Genomic DNA, 20,000 nt, shown 5'->3' on the forward strand with positions numbered 1-20,000 from the left:
TCGTTGAAATCGATAAGACCTACCGTCAGGGACGCCAATGTCACCCCACTATTTGACAAAGGCTCTAACTGCCCTCTCGTTGAAATCGATAAGACCTACCGTCAGGGACGCCAATGTCACCCCACTATTTGACAAAGGCTCTAACTGTCCTCTCGTTGAAATCGATAAGACCTACCGTCAGGGACGCCAATGTCACCCCACTATTTGACAAAGGCTCTAACTGCCCTCTCGTTGAAATCGATAAGACCTACCGTCAGGACGCCAATGTCACCCCACTATTTGACAAAGGCTCTAACTGCCCTCTCGTTGAAATCGATAAGACCTACCGTCAGGGACGCCAATGTCACCCCACTATTTGACAAAGGCTCTAACTGCCCTCTCGTTGAAATCGATAAGACCTACCGTCAGGGACGCCAATGTCACCCCACTATTTGACAAAGGCTCTAACTGCCCTCTCGTTGAAATCGATAAGACCTACCGTCAGGGACGCCAATGTCACCCCACTATTTGACAAAGGCTCTAACTGCCCTCTCGTTGAAATCGATAAGACCTACCGTCAGGGTTGCCTGAACTCGAACACTATTTGACAAAGGCTCTAACTGCCCTCTCGTTGAAATCGATAAGACCTACCGTCAGGGTTGCCTGAACTCGAACACTATTTGACAAAGGCTCTAACTGCCCTCTCGTTGAAATCGATAAGACCTACCGTCAGGGACGCCAATGTCACCCCACTATTTGACAAAGGCTCTAACTGCCCTCTCGTTGAAATCGATAAGACCTACCGTCAGGGACGCCAATGTCACCCCACTATTTGACAAAGGCTCTAACTGCCCTCTACGTTGAAATCGATATGACCTACCGTCAGGGACGCCAATGTCACCCCACTATTTGACAAAGGCTCTAACTGCCCTCTCGTTGAAATCGATAAGACCTACCGTCAGGGACGCCAATGTCACCCCACTATTTGACAAAGGCTCTAACTGCCCTCTCGTTGAAATCGATAAGACCTACCGTCAGGGACGCCAATGTCACCCCACTATTTGACAAAGGCTCTAACTGCCCTCTCGTTGAAATCGATAAGACCTACCGTCAGGGTTGCCTGAACTCGAACACTATTTGACAAAGGCTCTAACTGCCCTCTCGTTGAAATCGATAAGACCTACCGTCAGGGTTGCCTGAACTCGAACACTATTTGACAAAGGCTCTAACTGCCCTCTCGTTGAAATCGATAAGACCTACCGTCAGGGTTGCCTGAAATCGAACACTATTTGACAAAGGCTCTAACTGCCCTCTCGTTGAAATCGATAAGACCTACCGTCAGGGTTGCCTGAACTCGAACACTATTTGACAAAGGCTCTAACTGTCCTCTCGTTGAAATCGATAAGACCTACCGTCAGGGACGCCAATGTCACCCCACTATTTGACAAAGGCTCTAACTGCCCTCTCGTTGAAATCGATAAGACCTACCGTCAGGGACGCCAATGTCACCCCACTATTTGACAAAGGCTCTAACTGCCCTCTCGTTGAAATCGATAAGACCTACCGTCAGGGACGCCAATGTCACCCCACTATTTGACAAAGGCTCTAACTGCCCTCTCGTTGAAATCGATAAGACCTACCGTCAGGGACGCCAATGTCACCCCACTATTTGACAAAGGCTCTAACTGCCCTCTCGTTGAAATCGATAAGACCTACCGTCAGGGACGCCAATGTCACCCCACTATTTGACAAAGGCTCTAACTGCCCTCTCGTTGAAATCGATAAGACCTACCGTCAGGGACGCCAATGTCACCCCACTATTTGACAAAGGCTCTAACTGCCCTCTCGTTGAAATCGATAAGACCTACCGTCAGGGACGCCAATGTCACCCCACTATTTGACAAAGGCTCTAACTGCCCTCTCGTTGAAATCGATAAGACCTACCGTCAGGGACGCCAATGTCACCCCACTATTTGACAAAGGCTCTAACTGCCCTCTCGTTGAAATCGATAAGACCTACCGTCAGGGACGCCAATGTCACCCCACTATTTGACAAAGGCTCTAACTGCCCTCTCGTTGAAATCGATAAGACCTACCGTCAGGGTTGCCTGAACTCGAACACTATTTGACAAAGGCTCTAACTGCCCTCTCGTTGATATCGATAAGACCTACCGTCAGGGTTGCCTGAACTCGAACACTATTTGACAAAGGCTCTAACTGTCCTCTCGTTGAAATCGATAAGACCTACCGTCAGGGACGCCAATGTCACCCCACTATTTGACAAAGGCTCTAACTGCCCTCTCGTTGAAATCGATAAGACCTACCGTCAGGGACGCCAATGTCACCCCACTATTTGACAAAGGCTCTAACTGCCCTCTCGTTGAAATCGATAAGACCTACCGCCAGGGACGCCAATGTCACCCCACTATTTGACAAAGGCTCTAACTGCCCTCTCGTTGAAATCGATAAGACCTACCGTCAGGGACGCCAATGTCACCCCACTATTTGACAAAGGCTCTAACTGCCCTCTCGTTGAAATCGATAAGACCTACCGTCAGGGTTGCCTGAACTCGAACACTATTTGACAAAGGCTCTAACTGCCCTCTCGTTGAAATCGATAAGACCTACCGTCAGTGTTGCCTGAACTCGAACACTATTTGACAAAGGCTCTAACTGTCCTCTCGTTGAAATTGATAAGACCTACCGTCAGGGACGCCAATGTCACCCCACTATTTGACAAAGGCTCTAACTGCCCTCTCGTTGAAATCGATAAGACCTACCGTCAGGGACGCCAATGTCACCCCACTATTTGACAAAGGCTCTAACTGCCCTCTCGTTGAAATCGATAAGACCTACCGTCAGGGACGCCAATGTCACCCCACTATTTGACAAAGGCTCTAACTGCCCTCTCGTTGAAATCGATAAGACCTACCGTCAGGGACGCCAATGTCACCCCACTATTTGACAAAGGCTCTAACTGCCCTCTCGTTGAAATCGATAAGACCTACCGTCAGGGACGCCAATGTCACCCCACTATTTGACAAAGGCTCTAACTGCCCTCTCGTTGAAATCGATAAGACCTACCGTCAGGGACGCCAATGTCACCCCACTATTTGACAAAGGCTCTAACTGCCCTCTCGTTGAAATCGATAAGACCTACCGTCAGGGAGCCAATGTCACCCCACTATTTGACAAAGGCTCTAACTGCCTCTCGTTGAAATCGATAAGACCTACCGTCAGGGACGCCAATGTCACCCCACTATTTGACAAAGGCTCTAACTGCCCTCTCGTTGAAATCGATAAGACCTACCGTCAGGGACGCCAATGTCACCCCACTATTTGACAAAGGCTCTAACTGCCCTCTCGTTGAAATCGATAAGACCTACCGTCAGGGTTGCCTGAACTCGAACCTCGATTGGTAAAGGTTAATTTTAAGCCGCGGGCAACGTGATATAAATTGGCTAAATCTCTTTTCTTTCTTCATAATACAGCATGATACGACTTAACCAGATTCTTTGCTAACTTTGCTTGTACCCTACCGTAGAACTGTAACTCTATTATTATAATATTATTCGAAAGATGCTCTAAATCTTCTTCTAATTAATGGTCACACGCATTTATGAGATGGCAAAATCTGTTTAATCTCATTTTCATTATCCAAAGAAAACTGCACTTTTGTTATCTTCAAATTAGTGACTTAAAGAAGCAAATCCATGACTTGTTTGTCTCATAGAACAATGCCCTGAATATTTTGAATTTTAACATTTTTCTCTGGTGGTTCTAAGGCAGACTTGACTACTACTACTATTTAATTTTTTAAAAATGAGTGGAGCAGGCATCTATGTTGGTAACAACAAGAGATGAAGTCAGTAGGAAAGTGCCAGAAGACAATAGAGAATAACATTTTTTTCGCGGCAGTGATGGGGGTTTGAACCCCGCGACCTTACTGGTACGACAACTCCGCCTGACCGGTGAGAGCGTGACTCTACCATATGAGCTATCCACGATCCCAAAAAAAAGATCGCCTCTAACTCAGGTCATTCTTATCGCTCTCTCTCTCTCTCTCTCTCTCTCTCTCTCTCTCTCTCTCTCTCTCTCTCTCTCTCACCGACTACTTGAGATCGCGGGTCCAACACACACAACCTCCGCGAAGTTAATTGGCCAGCAATTAAGCTTAATAGCCAATATTCTCAACACAAACATATAACATAGAAACAATTGAGACATTGAGTATGCTCCGGTATTTGGGGTGAATTTTTAATTCAGAAAAGTGAGTGGAGAAGGCACTTTTGTTAATAATATCAAGAGCTGAAGTGAGTAGGAAAGTGCCAGAAGACAACAGAGAATAAACATTCGTAGACTTACGAAATTTGGCTCTAATTTCAGAACTTCATGCCCATGTCTAAGTCATTGAAACTCGTTGGAAATGAAAGTTGTTGATTCCAGGTTACATAATGCGCTTCAGCAGTAGTAACGTCACTTCCCTCGTAATGACGCATGGTTACTTAGTAACTGGCTCTAAACTTTCGGAACAATGGTGGTCGCCTTTATAAAATATTTCTCCCACGAGCTTAAAATCGTATCCAGAGGGGAAAAAAACCCATTATAAATCTTTTACACATTCTGATCACAAGACATATGAAAAGTTCTAGCCAGCATGAACAATAAAGAGTACAGATTTCTTTGTTTAGAACCACGATGGCCGCCGTTGCTGGGCGACGTGACATCAGACAATTGAATCCAATTGTTAGGATTTTGAAGAGTTCTCTAATCCGTGTGAAGGTAAATGTTAATCAATGAAGTTGATTAGAGCGACTATATTTTTTGTCTCATGAAAATTACGAATTTTTACATTTTCAAGTAGACTGATATGTTCTAAGGTGTTCAATCCTGACCTTCGTTAACTTATAAAAAGAACTACATTGACGTCACTCAGCTCTTTGTTATTGTTTTTGACAACCATTTTGAATATTAGTTATCACTAAATTATATCAATCAGACTATAAACGCTCAAGGTTATACATAGTAGGCACTTGCAAGAAGTAGCTCTCGCGAGTTGAAAACAGGCGAGGATTTCTGTTTCCGTTTTTGAGGGGAAAAAAATTTAGGAGTGATTTTAAAATGCTCATTCTTCTTTCTCAGTGAAATGAAATGGCATGTATTATATATCATTGGAAAGGGCATAAAATTCTGCATACAATGATGCTAATATTATTATCTTCCTATATCATGATTTTGAGAAATCTTTGCGTAAAGAGAGTATATGTGTTTAAACGATTATAACTTTTAAACCAGAGATGGTCCTTCTTAATAAAAAAAAGTCCTTCTGAGATACATATTAAAGTAGCTTCTCTAAAAATTTCAGAGCAAAATATGTTTGTACTCAAAAGTTAGAGCTCCCCAAAAACAGTTATTGGCCTCGATTGTTTACAGAAGCTGCCATTTTCTTATACTGATTCACTTCCTGTCGTCTGCTGGGTTTGAGAGATAACTTCGTCAATCCACATCAAAACTTTACATCTTTATATCTTACAAAATATTCCATTTATAGAAGTTATTTTTGTTTTAGATTATTTAATTAATTGGCGTTTTCATGTCCATGCATTCATTTTATAATTTACAATTCTCTTCCTTTTTTTCCGATTGATTTTTCACTGTTGATTTTGACGTTTTTCATCCTTTGACGGACGTCTGTCCAATTTAGCGGAACGGGGGAGCGGAAGTTTTTAAAATCACCTATTTTCGACCATTTTATACACTGATACACCACCTCAAACATTTATCAGTCCATATCTCTGCTTTTATGAGGTCTATTTTCATTTTGAAAAGTTCAAAGTGAACAACTAAATGACGCCGATTCAGTGGTGTATTTGGTCTATCTACATATGAATAAATATTTAATTGTCGACTTTTCCAAAATTCCAATAGGTCATTCATTTGCATGTCGTGATCTATTTTTCCTTAATTTCAGTTGTTTCAGCTCTAAACTATACCTTTCTCTCTCATTAAATAATTATTTTTCTGTTTGCAATGTATTACAGAGATGTTGAATTACCACATGTAAAAATTTCAAAGTTGTATCTGAAGCCGTTTCTGAATTATACTTGATTATCCATTGGGTTGCTGTGTTTTGGTCACATATTTTCCTATTAAGCTTCTAAAGAGATATTTCACCACATAAAAGGTCATAACTTTTTGACTAGTTGAGATAGAGCGATAATTTTTTCACTTTAGTAAATGTTTCACTCCCCTTTATTTTTCTACGCTAAATTAATACCGATATCACTATTTTGAAAAATTCTTGCAAGTGCCTATACATAGTTTTTTTTTTTTTGTTTTGTTTTTGTTTTTTGGGCCGTATATCCGCCTGGCAGATTACTCATAAAAATTGATAGCAAACAAAAAAAAAAAAACAAAAAAAAAAAAAAAAAAAAAAACAAAAAAAAACAAAAAAAAAAAAACAATGACAAGGACCTGAGTGACGTCAACTTTGTTCTATCTATAGCACCATATAGAAGGAGGCGACCGGATTGAAACAAAACGTCGAGAACAATGCGATATTGCAACACGATACCGTTCGACCATACGCATGTCAACAGACTCAAACTGCAATGAGGAAAATGGATTTCTCCACCTTGCCATATTATTCACCGTACATTCCCGATCTCTGGGTGGGGATCCTGACCTCCCATAGTGGGCAGGGAGGTACATGCTGTGTCTTCTATCCCCCCATACCCGTTTTCCAATTGTTTCCTGTCATTGTCTTGGAATGAGATTACTTAGTTTTCTCCTGACCCTTGTCAGAGTTCCTTGGCTGGGAGGGAAACAGTCGAATGTATAGTTATAGTCTTGGGAGATGATATTTTTTTCCTTGTAAATCATCTCTCTGTTATGCATTGTATTATGTTTAGTTTACATATTATATGATTTGTAAATATTTGAGTGTATTCCTCTTAGTTGGGACCTGTGTTTGTGTCTGAATGAGACTTTGAGGTGATCTCAAACTAAGTACTTTGACGGTGTGCTCTTGGAATCTACATCTGTTCCATATTTGAACCAATTCCCCTTTGTCTCACCTTTTCTTTTGTGCTTTAATTGTAATTGTAGAACTTTTTACTATCCCATTTTCTTCCTTTTTACTGGCGCTGACATGACCTTAATGAGTTGCAAGCGCCGTAAAACCCTTAAAAACAAAACAAACAGTCCCGATCTAGCACCTCCAGACTTCTTATGTCATAAATTGAAGCAGTGTTTCATAGAAAATCACCGTGAAAGCGAAAAAGACGTGAATGCTGCCGTCCGATATAGAAAAAGGACGTCAGAATATTGTCGACGGGATGCGCCAAATGGTATGACGTTGGCCGCTCTGAGTTGATTGTGACGATGACTATGTCGAAAATTAAAGTAAGCAATCTGTAGCTGATATTTCAAGCCTTTTTAAATGTATTGTTTAATGAATTATTCCTAAAAATGAAGCCGATTCGCAGCCACCCAGTGTCTCCTCTTACTGGTATCAAAGCCTGGCATGGCAACTTCTCACCAAGCTTAGAGGAGTGTACCTCCCCGCCCCCACGAGAGATTGAATTCGTCCAAACTGACTTCCATCTTGTATGTGCAGCTCTGTCCGTAGTCAGAGATTCTGCGTACAAGGGTTGCCGGGACTTATTTCGTCTCGAAACGGGGGCACCGTCCATTATGCGCTTCAGAGGGGTATCCCCATTCCCTCTCTCTTGGAGCTTACTCAGCCAGTTTACCGTAATCGTCTCCCTCCGGACATCAGGGGGGGGGGGGCTGGATCGCTGCCATTATCGGGCCCCATTCTCTAGGAGTTGTTGCCAGCGTTCCTGACACTATGTGCATCGGCTTGCAAAGTTTTACAACCACCTTCTCAACGTTTCTGCTTCTACCCAGCACTGGAGCGCAATACTCCGCAGTGGAATAGCATAGTGCCAAGGCGGACGTTCTCAGGAGCGTTTGGCTAGCGCCCCAAGTCGATCCCGCCAGCTTCCTCAGAAGACTGTTGTGTTTCTCTATCTTCCGGGCAACTCCTTCGAGATGCACCCGATAGGTAAGGCTGCGATCCAACGTCACCCCTAAATATTTTGGATGCGGCTCATATGGGAGTGGCTGGTCACAGACTAGGACGTTCAGTTTATGGGTGTGCCATGCACTGCATAGGTGGAATGCAGTGGCCACCGTTTTTGAGTGTTCATCTTTAGGTAAATTAAATTTTAAATTGAGCTTTTATATAGCGCAATATCCACTAAAATGTGCTAAAAGCGCTTTACAAGCAACATTTAACATGTAGTACGGGACATGACGCCTGTCAGGCGATATTACAATTTTTCGGACAAAGACAACGCTGTTAACGGCCAGGTACTCATTTTACACCTGAGTACGGTGAGAGAATATGAGTAAAGAGCCTTTTCCAAGGACTCAACTATGCGCCGAGCGAGGCTCGAACCCAGGATCTTCCGATCCGAAAGCGAGTGTCATACCACTAGACCACATGGCCGCACTAGTGGCTTGTCGAAGTAGGATTTGAGTCTCCTGACGTCCTCGCTGAGTAAGCTCTTGAGACGGGTCCACACTTTACTCTGAGTAACGCGTGACCAGTCTCCCAGCCTCAGGGAGGAAGTGTTTGGCATATCGCTAATGTAAACGCTAAACAACATTGGCGCAAGTATCGAATCCCGAGGGACCCCATTCTTCAATTTCCTTACTTTACTCGTAGCGTCTCCCAGTGCGACGTGGAATTGTCTTTCCCCTAGGATAGAAGAGAACAACTTCAAGGTCTTTTTTCACCTTATGATCTTTGCAAGTTTGAGCATTAACCCTTCGTACCAGACCCCGCATCATACGCCGCTGATAGGTCTATAAATACAGCACCTGTTTGCTGTTTTCTCTCGTACCCTTGCTCAATATGCTCTGTAAGGGCAATGACCTGTTCCGTGGTGCACCTCCTTCCCTGAAGCCCGCCTGCTCGGGTGGCAGGGAAGCGTCTAGGACCGGCCCCCATCGGTTTAATAGAACGCTCTCCAACAATTTGTAAAGACAGCTCAGTAGAGATATGGGTCTGTAACTGTAGGTTTCCTTCACCGGTTTCCCTGGCTTTAGGACGGCAACTATCTTTGCTTCCTTCCTCACTTGTGGGAGCTTTCCTTTTGCAAGGACGTCGGACATTGCCTCTGCCAGCCAGGCCCGTGCCCTGGGGCCCAGATGCGTCACCATATCGGGATATACGCCGTCTATCCCTGCTGCTTTACCGTTCTTCACATCGCTAATTAATGGCTGCACCCACTTCTCGGGGACTGAACGAGGACGTCCAGTCCGACTCCTCCGCAGGTAGCGAGTCCAAAATCGTACGGTACGACTTTCGGACACCGCGCTCAAAAGCATGATTAGGAACCCGTTTGCTAAGGTTCTTAATGTTCTTGGCAATTGTGTCTGCCTCACACTCCGGTGCAGCCTTCGCGTAATTCCGGTCCGGATCCAATTTCTTAATCTAACACCAATCGTGGCGGCTGGAGGGTGTAAAGTCGAGACTTTCCACTGTCTCCTGCCACCGTTGCTTCCTTCCCTCTGCCAGAGACTGAAGTAGTCTATCGGCTACGTCCTGGGGCTGAGTCTGCTGGTACTCTTTGTACAGCTTTTCCGACTCTACTGTCCAGCAACGGATGTAGAATTTCCGTTTGCCCCGTGGTATAGAACGTTCAGCGCTCTTAACCAGTAGCCTGCTAAATCTGGTTATATTCTCGGACTTGGGAGGAATGACAGGGCAAACCTGCTCGATATAGGAACTGAATTCTTCCCAGTCAGCCTTCCTGAAGTTCCAGCTGCAAAATGTGAGAGACTGCACCCTCGGTTTTGTCACCCCCGCTTTGACAAGAGCCGGCCTGTGCTGGCTATATGGAAAGTCCCCGAGGACTGTTCGCTTCACCTGCAGCGGTTCACCGTTCGCGCCTTTCGTAACGAGGGTGAGGTCTGGAGTATACTCCTTCTGAAGGTACCCTTGGATGTAGGATCGTACACTAGGTGTAGATCGTTACAATCCATCCATGAGCGGAGTTGTCTTCCTGCCTCGTTGCAGTAAGAGTAAAAAGCATTTTTCCAAGGACTCAACAATGCGCCGAGCGAGGCTCGAACCCAGGACCTTCCAATCTGAAAGCAAGTGTCGTAACACAAGACCACATATCTACACCTGTTGAGTTGTTCTATAAAAAATTAATTCATATTCTTTGTATTCAGACCTCGCTTGGTAAATTGTTACATTCAGCATTGTTAGTTATAAATGTGACCCACCGTATCAAAGCGGTATTATGTCGGGATGCACTCGGTAAGGGAAATTGAATTCATAGCCACAAATATCCGACTTGGGTTTAATTTCTGTGCGTTATGGTGGAGTATAAAGACTATTTCTTGCATTGCAAAAACTTCTAAGCTCCAATTTCTCATCATTCTATCTCTAAATTCACTTTTTGGGGTCTGAATCATCCCGACATATTACCGTTTTGAGACGGAGGGTCACAAATTGGATCCTATTTACTCCTCTGAAAAATACTACGACACCGGCGTCTGAACTGTGAGCTCATAAAACTGTAGATCATCGGGTTGATGGCGTTTGAGATCAGTGGAAAGCGGATGAATAAACTAATGGTGCCTAATTGTACATGAGTCAAATCCTCCAACCTGATCGGTCGAATTAATGTCCGGATTGTGATAATGATCCAGAATGGCAGAAAGCTTAAAACGAAAGCCATTGGGATCCAGAATAATATTCGGCTGATACGATTGACTGGGATTGGACGCACGCCATGACGTTGCCTGTGGCCAAGGTGTCTTGGAGCCCGGGTCAGGATTTCCTCATAGTTTCTGTTTTGTTTAGTTGGGATATTTTCTGAAAGCATCCGCAAGTGAACGTGCACCACCTGGTGATTGAACTTGTGTATTCTGGTGGCTGGTTTGAAAGTCACGGTATCGCGTCGAGCTGTAAGACGAGCGATATAGGTTTTAGGGTCTACTGAATCGCTATTTTGATCGTATTCGTTGTCTTCATCGATGTTTTTATCGATTCGATTATTGGATCTAATGATTCGTTGTTTGCAATATCTACACTGTGGCTTTTCATGTTTTTTCTTTTATTCTTGTCGGTGGTCCCAGTGTCCAAATACTCATCTGTTCTTTTCTCAGGTAATAAAAACAAAGGGTTAGTAGAGACAAGATCATTAGAAAATTTGACACCGGGTGCGACTTTTCCAGAAACGGTCGAAATTTTATGAGGAGTGAAGTCTCTATTGAAATCAAGAGTATGATCGCCCTTTGGAACAGAGATTTGACGGTGTTTTGGGACTTGCCGAATATGATCTGTTCTCCTTGCATGACTGCTTATCTGAGACAGTAGAAATTGCTGTTTTTGCTTGTAGATAATAATTTTTCTAATGATTCGGGAGTAAAAGAACGCGATGAGAACAACAAGACCAAAATATAAAAGAAATTCAAAGATGAAGAATAACAAAACCATGTCTGTGCTCGAGTCTGTAGTTATAAGACAAAACGTTCCTTCGAAGACATCATTTGACGTCAAATTCATCGACGCTAGTTGTGTCAAGTTGAAATCGTAAGGAAGGATGTCAACCTCATCGCCTTTTTTGATCAATGGAAATACAAAGTCCCCATAAATAAATAAGCAAGGGATACTAACCGCAGATGCGAACACAACTGTGGCTGCACAGAATATCTTAGCTCTTTTCAGATTCAGTCTTTGTTTGTGTGGTCTGCAGACTTTCTCGTATCGGTTCAATGCAATGGCCATGAGAATCACACAGGAACTTCCGTGTAAGGTGAATGATAAATATCGAATGAGTTTGCACAGGATCTCTGACGGAAAAGAGGTGAAGGTCAAATACATCAAGAGTTCAATGGGCATTACGATGAGACATGCTAAAATGTCTAAGATGGAGAGGACGTAGATAAATAGCCATGGAATGCTGTGGTAAAAATCCCGGCGATATATGTAAATAACGAGTGCGTTGCCAAGGGTACCAGCTATCATGACGATGATAGTAAAACTAATAACGGGCCAAAGAGCGTTTCGTATGAAATACTCGTTAAAGGACATGTTGAATCGATGACTTGGCGTTTGTTGTCTGTAGAATACACAGGCTTTGAATAACTGAGCGGTGAAGGCGAAATGTAGCATTGAAAAAAAATGGTTTGATAGTTTGACATTGATTTCTTGTGACCCACCGCCTCAAAATTATAATACATGTTTTGGAGGGCATAATGTCAAAACATAAATTTACTGATAAGAGGTATTACGACATTTTAGTTTACGGCATTTACTCGGTCAATGCTCATCATTGTACTTAATATAAAATAGACACTTGTTACATTGTTTCATATTTATATTTCATTTAAAATATATTCTTGGCATCGCAGACACCACGACATATCTCGAAACGGTGGGTCATCCTTTCTCTAAAAAATATAGCATTGTGGAGAACATTGTGCTTATTTGAGTCAATAAAAAATGATACGGCGCACAACTCTACTGAAAGATTTGAAAATTAGAATTGTATTTTTTACAGATAGATAAACAGATTACTTGATTTCCTTTTATAATTTAAATCAGTTTGAAAGTTCGTTGAGTCACACAGATATCATAAAATACCTACCAACGACATTAACACTCTCAAAATCAACCAATTTCGTCACTGTAAAAAGTCGTCAGTTTGCGTCATCTATTTATGACATCAACTTACTTACTTACTTACTTATGCCCGTCACTCCTAGTGGAGCATAGGCCGTCGACAACAGTCCTCCATCTTCCTCTGTCCTGGGCCATCTTCTCCAACTCTCCCCAGGTGTGTCCCATCAATTATTATTATTACTTCCGTTGTGTTTTTGATTTAGCGGTCATCAGTGTTGTTATGTAGTAGTATGTTCTAATTGCGTGTAGGTTTGTGTGTGTGCGTGTGTGTGTGTTTGTGTGTGTGTTTGTGTGTGGTGTATACATGTGTGAGTGTGTGTGTGTTGGCATTTTTCAGCAAATCTTGGCATTCATAGTGATATTATTCACTTGATCACATGAAGGTATTCGGATTTACACAATTTTAAACAAGTTTCACCGATTAACACCGTCATCTAATATTATTGTTGATATTACGGTCGTTTTTATGCCATCGATGTGATAATTATTGCCCTGGGAAATATTTAATTAAACGTTGTCGGCAAATTGTCAATTGTATCTGTCTAGCTTCTAGCCCGAACAAACATGATATTTTTCGCGTCTGCTTCAGATTTTCATTTGACCTCACATACGTTAGGTAAAGGGAAGACACTCTGAAAGCTCCTACATCCCCAGTATTCTTTCAATTTGTATTTTCACCGTTGATCTTTTGTCAGGCGTTTATTTATTCAATTTGTCATCATAAAGAAGCGTCTTAAAAACTCTAGAACAAACCTTGATAGATTTTAGAAAGTTTAAAATTTCCTAATTTGACCATTGTTTTGATTCCCCGCCGCCATTTTAATTTGTGAAGTATTGAAAGGAAGTGCAAAGCAGTCCGAGGGTTTTTTTCTATTAGGGTTAGTCATAATTCTAGGGTGTTTATTATCCTATTAGGGTTAGTTAAAGGTAGTCTAGGTTTTACTTTCTCTTAGGGTTAGTTGAGGGAATATTATTTGTTTCCCTTTGTAGGAGCTTTCGGAAGGCCTCCCAAGTCAAGCGTGGTAAAGACTTGTGACTTATTGATATTGATATCTACTGACTGATAAACTAAAATCATGCCGAATAAAGCATGGCAGCGACGACAAGCACATCGATTAAAATGTGCATCTAATCGTAATCAAGTTAATCAAGAAAATGATTCAGGCAATATCGAATGAAAATAGTTCTTTCCCCGCAAAATTGCGGGCCTTTTACTAGTATATTAAATATCGACATCATCATCATCATCATCATCATCATCATCATCATCATCATCATCATCATCATCATCATCATCATCATCATCATCATCATCATCGACGGCGTCGTCGTCGTCGTCATTTATATACACATATATATATATATCTTTTTATATATATGCAAATATACAAAAATGGGAGCGATCTATATCGTCCAACCAAGTCATCAATCACATGATATGTTACTGTCCAATGATTGGATACTTTTTTCAGAAATGTAAACACGCTGCTTTATATATGAAAGTTGTAAGCATACCCATATGTCAAGCTGAACAAAATGACCAATCGTGATGTTAGATATTTCAAAAACTGTGAACACTTTTCACTATGTGGGTAACTTTGAGCACATATACCAATGTGACCAATGACCTAGAGTAGATGGAAATGTGCTATAGATCATGCCCATTAACTACATTGAGTACATGTCGGTGAGTTCTTCTTCTTCTTCTTCTTCTTCTTCTTCTTCTTCTTCTTCTTCGTTCCCGTCACGTCACATGGTCAGTCCGGTCTGGTGAATGAAGCCCACAGTGGTCCTGAGGTCTTCCTCACTGCCGTACAGCTTCTTTGAGTATGGGGTTGGGTCAGGCCAGAAGTTCCTTCTCAACTGGTTGTACCTTGGACATTCCATTAGGACATGATGTCCATTTTCATTTTCAAGTCCACAGTCACATTTTCCAGAGGCACCTGCTCTGGACATCCTCCACATATGTTCCTTTAACTGGTTGTGTCCAGTTCTTAGTATGAAGATGATGACCTGTTCCTTTCTGTCGAGCACCTTGATTGGGTCATTCATGTTGTATTTCTGGGTGCTTCTCTCCCCATCTCTGAGACTGGATAAATTTGGCCATTTTGTTAATTTCTCCTGTTGAGTACGTTGGGGAGGGTTGCTGCATGCGGTGAGTTAATTTCTCCAGAAGGATGCGACATTACCGACGTATACGTATTTGCAGGTTTGATAACCCAACTTGTTATGGGGTCATTTTTGTAAAGGAAATATACCCTCCAACCAACGCAAAAGTGTGTTCATTACATGTTAAATCAAACCTATAATTGCGATCGGCCATCGGACTTGCAAATAAGTGCACGTTGAGACAAATCGATAGAACTGCGGCTTCTGTTTTATCTACAGAGACACGTTTGCCGTACAACACCCCTCATAGATCACCTACCTTGTCGATGTATTGGCCATTCACTTGACCATCCCGGACGTCGGGCCTATAAGAACGAAGATGATGTCTTTGTTATTGTTTTTGCCATCCACGTTTATGAGTACTTCTCACTAAACTGTATGAACCAGATTATAATTGCTCAAGGTTACACATAGTTTTGTATGTTGGTCTGTTATACTTCCGGATAGCATGTTGTGAGCTTCTTAGTCAAGTGCATACTATCTATATTCTATCTTGAACGGCCCTTCTAAAATATTTAATAAATTTTTAAGACAAAAAGGTGCGCATTCATTTCAAGAGTTGAAGCATAGCATTACAATAATATTATATTCCAACGTGACCTTCATAGGCAACCAGTGAAGTTATTGTTAATATTGATGTTTACATGTTTTTGTTCGACTCATGAAGTGAATATCATATATTATACATTTGATCGCAGTTCTTCGATATTTTTCGGTCAGTCTTTATAGAGAGCTCGAAGTTGACGTCACTCAGGTCTTTGTTATTGTTTTTTATTTTTGCCATCCGCGTTTATAAGTACTTCTCATTAAATTGTATTAACCAGACTATAAACGATCATGGTTACACACAGCGTTGTGTGTTGGTCCGTTATACTTCCGGATAAAGCGTCCTCTAAAGGGAAGAAAAGTGTTGTGTTTAAAAATTGATTCCTATTTCTTTGAAAGTGTAAAACCACTCTTCCGGAGGACTGAATATATACCTTGTGTAAACGATCATCTGTTGTTAGATTAAAGATATTTTATTTTCCTGTCTAAATATATGCTGGTCGTCAATAAAGATCATCCATCTTCGCTCTTTCATGTCATGCAATCCTATGAATATGACTTTACATCCTGCTACTAAATTAGATATAACCTATTCATTATAAGTACCACGAAAGGCTGGTTACATACACACCCCCAAGGATTTGTTTGTTTGTTTTTAACTCACTCAATCCTAGAGAATTTTGCAACTTTTCAAAATTGGAAAAAAATGTATTAGAATGAGTATGTGGATAGTTTTTTTCAACTACCATAAACATGTAAAAACGAAACATTAGCTTTGATACTACGCCTATAATTTGTCTCAGAAAGATGTAATAAATAGGCTTGGGATAAGAGTAACCTGGGTAAACAACGGATATATTCAGTGTTACGGTTGAGTTAGTTAAGGGTTTTACGGTACTTGCAACACATTTAGGTCATATCAACACCAGAAAAGAATAAGACAAAGGAGAATTGGTTCAAATGTATATGCCAAAAGCACACTATCAAAGAACTTAATTTGAGATCACCTAAAAGTATTATCCAGACACAAGCACAGGTCCCCACTAAGAGGAACACACTCAAATGTTTACAAAATATATATAACATGTACACAAAACACAATGCAGTGCATAACAGAGAGATGATTTATGAAGAAAAAAATATATCTCCCAAAACTAACTACACATTTGATTGTTTCCCTCACAGCCTGAGTATCCGGCCAGGGCCAGGACAAAACCGCGTAATCTAATCCCAAGACAAAGTAAGTTGGAAAATAGATATAGGGGGATAGAAGACACAGTAAATACCCCCCTGCCCACTGTGGGAGGCCAGGAGCCCCATCCAGCGAAATGTTTTAGATAGGAGTTCACGTTAAACCCATACGACTGTGTGTAAAAATTCAATTAGATTAGAAATCGGGTTAATTCCCCCAAAGATTTAGGAACCAAAAGAGAAGAGAGTTTGATGTCACAACTTTCCTTCCCTATTATGCCCTGATTTAAATTAGATATATTTCTATTTCTAGCAAAAGGTATTCTTTGTTGTAAATGATGTTTACGATAATTTATTGATCAATAATTGGGCATTTTTCAAAAATAATAATACAATTACATGTATGATTTCATAAAAACGACGAGTATTTCGATAAAAATTCAATCATAATCTGTTTTTATAGAGACGTCACTTTGTAAATAGTAACATTCAGCATTGTTATTTATGATCTACGTCCTTTTTTACTCCATCGAAATATATTACTACATCGGCGTCTGAACTGTGAGTTCATCAAACCATAGATCATCGGGTTGATAGCGTTTGAGATCAGTGGAAAGCGGATAAATAAGCTGATGCTGCCCAATTCTACATGAGACAAATCCGCTAACATATTTGGTCCAATTAATGTCCGGACTATGACAATGATCCATAATGGCAGAAAGCTTATAACGAACGCCAATGAGATCCAAAATAAGATGAGGCTGGTACGGTTTGTCGGAATTGGACGCACGCTCGGACGTCGCCTGTAGTCAATTTGTTTTGGAGACGGGGTTAGGATTTCCTCAGAGTTTCTCTTTTCAGAACGTCTCCGTATTTGAACTTGTATCGGATTATTGGAGTTGTGTGCTTTGTTAACTGGTTTGAAACTGACGGTATCTCGTCGAACTGGAGGACCATCGGTATCGGTTTTAGGGTCTGTTGGATCGACTTTTTGATCGTATTTGTTGTCTTTATCGATGTTTTTATCGATTTTATTATTTGAATCTAATGCTTCGTTGTTGTCAGTGCCTGTACTTTTACTTTTTGTGTTTTCTCTTTTATTCTCGTTGTTTTCTCCCGGGTCGTAAGCGTTATATGATACTGCACTTTTCATGGACAGCTTTGTGGAGATCGGAATAATACAGTTTTTGCTTCCTTTTGGCGTTGTGCGCCGCGTGAGTGTTAATGTTCCGTCTTGGATATTGTTGATGTTGTCCATGTTGTTAGTAATGTTACTGTTGATGTCGTTATTATTCTTTCCGCAATAAAATGTTGCCAATCCTTCCAAACTCCTGGCATTCTCGTCACGTTTTGTCGGCTTTACCATTCGTAACGAGATGTCAACGTTAGATTTACTCCTAGAGATGGATTTGATTTTCCCTTTCTTGCTCTTCCTAATAGATCCCTTTTCCTTCTTTTTGTGTGTCATTGGGGCATGTAGAAATAGCGGTTCAAACATGGCTTCATAAGGGTCAATGGGCGGTAAGATCTGTAGCTTGCTTACATTAACGTTGAAATCGTCACTGCTTTTGAAACGACGAATCAACAGTTGGTTGGTCTCTAGAGGATTGCCAGGGTCATGAACGGTAGTCAGGAGATGGATGTTATTTTCACTGCCTGCTTGTTGTCTTAGGAACTGCTTTTCTACCTCGCCATTTTCTTCAACAATTGGAGGAGATATTTGAATTCCTAGGGCACTATTCTGAGGCTTCCCATTGTTAAGAAATCCGTTCTTTTCTTCATCAGATATTTTGTCACCGGATGAAGCTTTTCCAGCATCGGTCGAAATTTGATTTGGAGAGAAGTCTCTACTGAAATCATCAGGTGGCTCGTCCTTTGAAAAGGAGATTTGACTGTCGTTTGGAACTTGCCGACCATGACCTGTTCTGCTTGTATGACTGCTCATCCGAGATAGTAGAATTTTCTGTTTTACGCTGTAGCCGACCATTTTTCTAATGATTTTGGAGTAAAAGAACGCGATGAGAACAACAAGACCAATGTATAGAAGAAATTCAAAAAGGAAGAAAAACAGAACCATGTTTTTACTCGATTCTTTAGTTATAAGACAAAACGTTCCTTCGAAGACATCATTTGACGTCAAATTCATCTTGGCTAGTTGTGTCAAGTTGAAATCGTAAGGAAGGATGTCGACCTCATCGCCTTTTTTGACCAATGGAAATACAAAGTCCCCATACGTAAATAAGGCAGGGATACTAACCGCAGATGCAAACACAACTGTGGCTGCACATAATATCTTAGCTCTTTTCAGATTCAGCCTTTGGTTGTTTGGTCTGCAGACTTTCTCGTATCGGTTAAATGCAACGGCCATAATGATGACACAGGAACTTCCATGGAAAACGAACGATAAATATCTGCTGAGTTTGCACAAGGCCCCTGACGGAAAAGAGGTGAAGGTCGAGTGAATCAAGAGTTCAAGGGGCATTACGATGAGGCACGCTAAAATGTCTAAGATGGAGAGGACGTAGATAAAGAGCCACGGAACGCTGCGATAGAAATGGCGGCGATATATGTAAATAATCAGTGTGTTGCCAAGGGTACCAGCTATCATGGCGATGATAGTAAAACTAATAACGGGCCAAAGAGCTTTTAGGATGAAATATTCGTTAAACGACATGGTGATGTCGATGACTTGGCGTTTGTTGTCTGTATTGAATTCACAGTCTTTGAATAACCCAGTAGTGAGGCGATCTGTAACATAAAAAATGGCTTGACAGTTTAACTTTGACTTCTTGTGACCCACCACCGCAAAATGGGAAAATGTTTGGGTGACGTGATGTTAAAACGTTAATTAAAAATTAAACTGGTCAGGTCAAACATATTAAGGCAATATAGTTTAAGACACTGGTCAATGTTCATTCTGTCCTCAATATATCAACGGCCAGGGATCATACCTCTTATGTTTTCACGATCGGCAGATTAAACCTCTAAACTCCTTATACGAGCTTTGCGCACCATGTCTTATCTAATTTTTGGGCTGATCAGACCTCTGATTACGGATCAATCCCCTGATGACATCATAGATCTGATTTTCCATAATTATATAAAACATGGTGCGAAAATATCGTAAATAGACTTCAGAGTATTGATATACTGATCGTGATAATCGGGACATCAGAGGTTTGATATACTGATCGTGATAATCTGGATTTCAGAGGTTTGATATACTGATCGTGATAATCGGGATTTCAGAGGTTTGATATACTGATCGTGATAATCTGGATTTCAGAGGTTTGATATACTGATCATGATAATCGGGACTTTAGAGGTTTGATATACTGATCGAGATAATCCGGACTTTAGAGGTTTGATATACTGATCGGGATAATCGGGACTTCAGAGGTTTGAT

General features: G+C 41.3%; 2 protein-coding genes across 8 annotated transcripts in view; one reads left to right on the forward strand and one right to left on the reverse strand.

Annotated features, from left to right (window-relative positions):
• Window positions 1-20,000, forward strand: part of LOC144976404 (uncharacterized) — a 130,258-nt gene that overhangs the window by 56,844 nt on the left and 53,414 nt on the right. The gene's annotated exons all lie outside the window — the stretch shown is intronic.
• LOC144976403 (uncharacterized) overlaps window positions 16,920-20,000 on the reverse strand; it is a 4,516-nt gene continuing 1,435 nt past the window's right edge. Inside the window, exon 2 of the mRNA XM_078920675.1 lies at window positions 16,920-19,342. Coding sequence (XP_078776801.1) covers window positions 17,097-19,268 — 2,172 coding nt within the window. The 5' untranslated portion in view covers window positions 19,269-19,342 and the 3' untranslated portion in view covers window positions 16,920-17,096. The remainder of the gene's footprint in view (window positions 19,343-20,000) is intronic.

Source organism: Berghia stephanieae, chromosome 7 (assembly GCF_034508935.2).
Source record: "Berghia stephanieae isolate SIO BIC M18660-M18661 chromosome 7, UCSD_Bste_1.3, whole genome shotgun sequence".
NCBI lineage: Eukaryota > Metazoa > Mollusca > Gastropoda > Nudibranchia > Aeolidiidae > Berghia > Berghia stephanieae.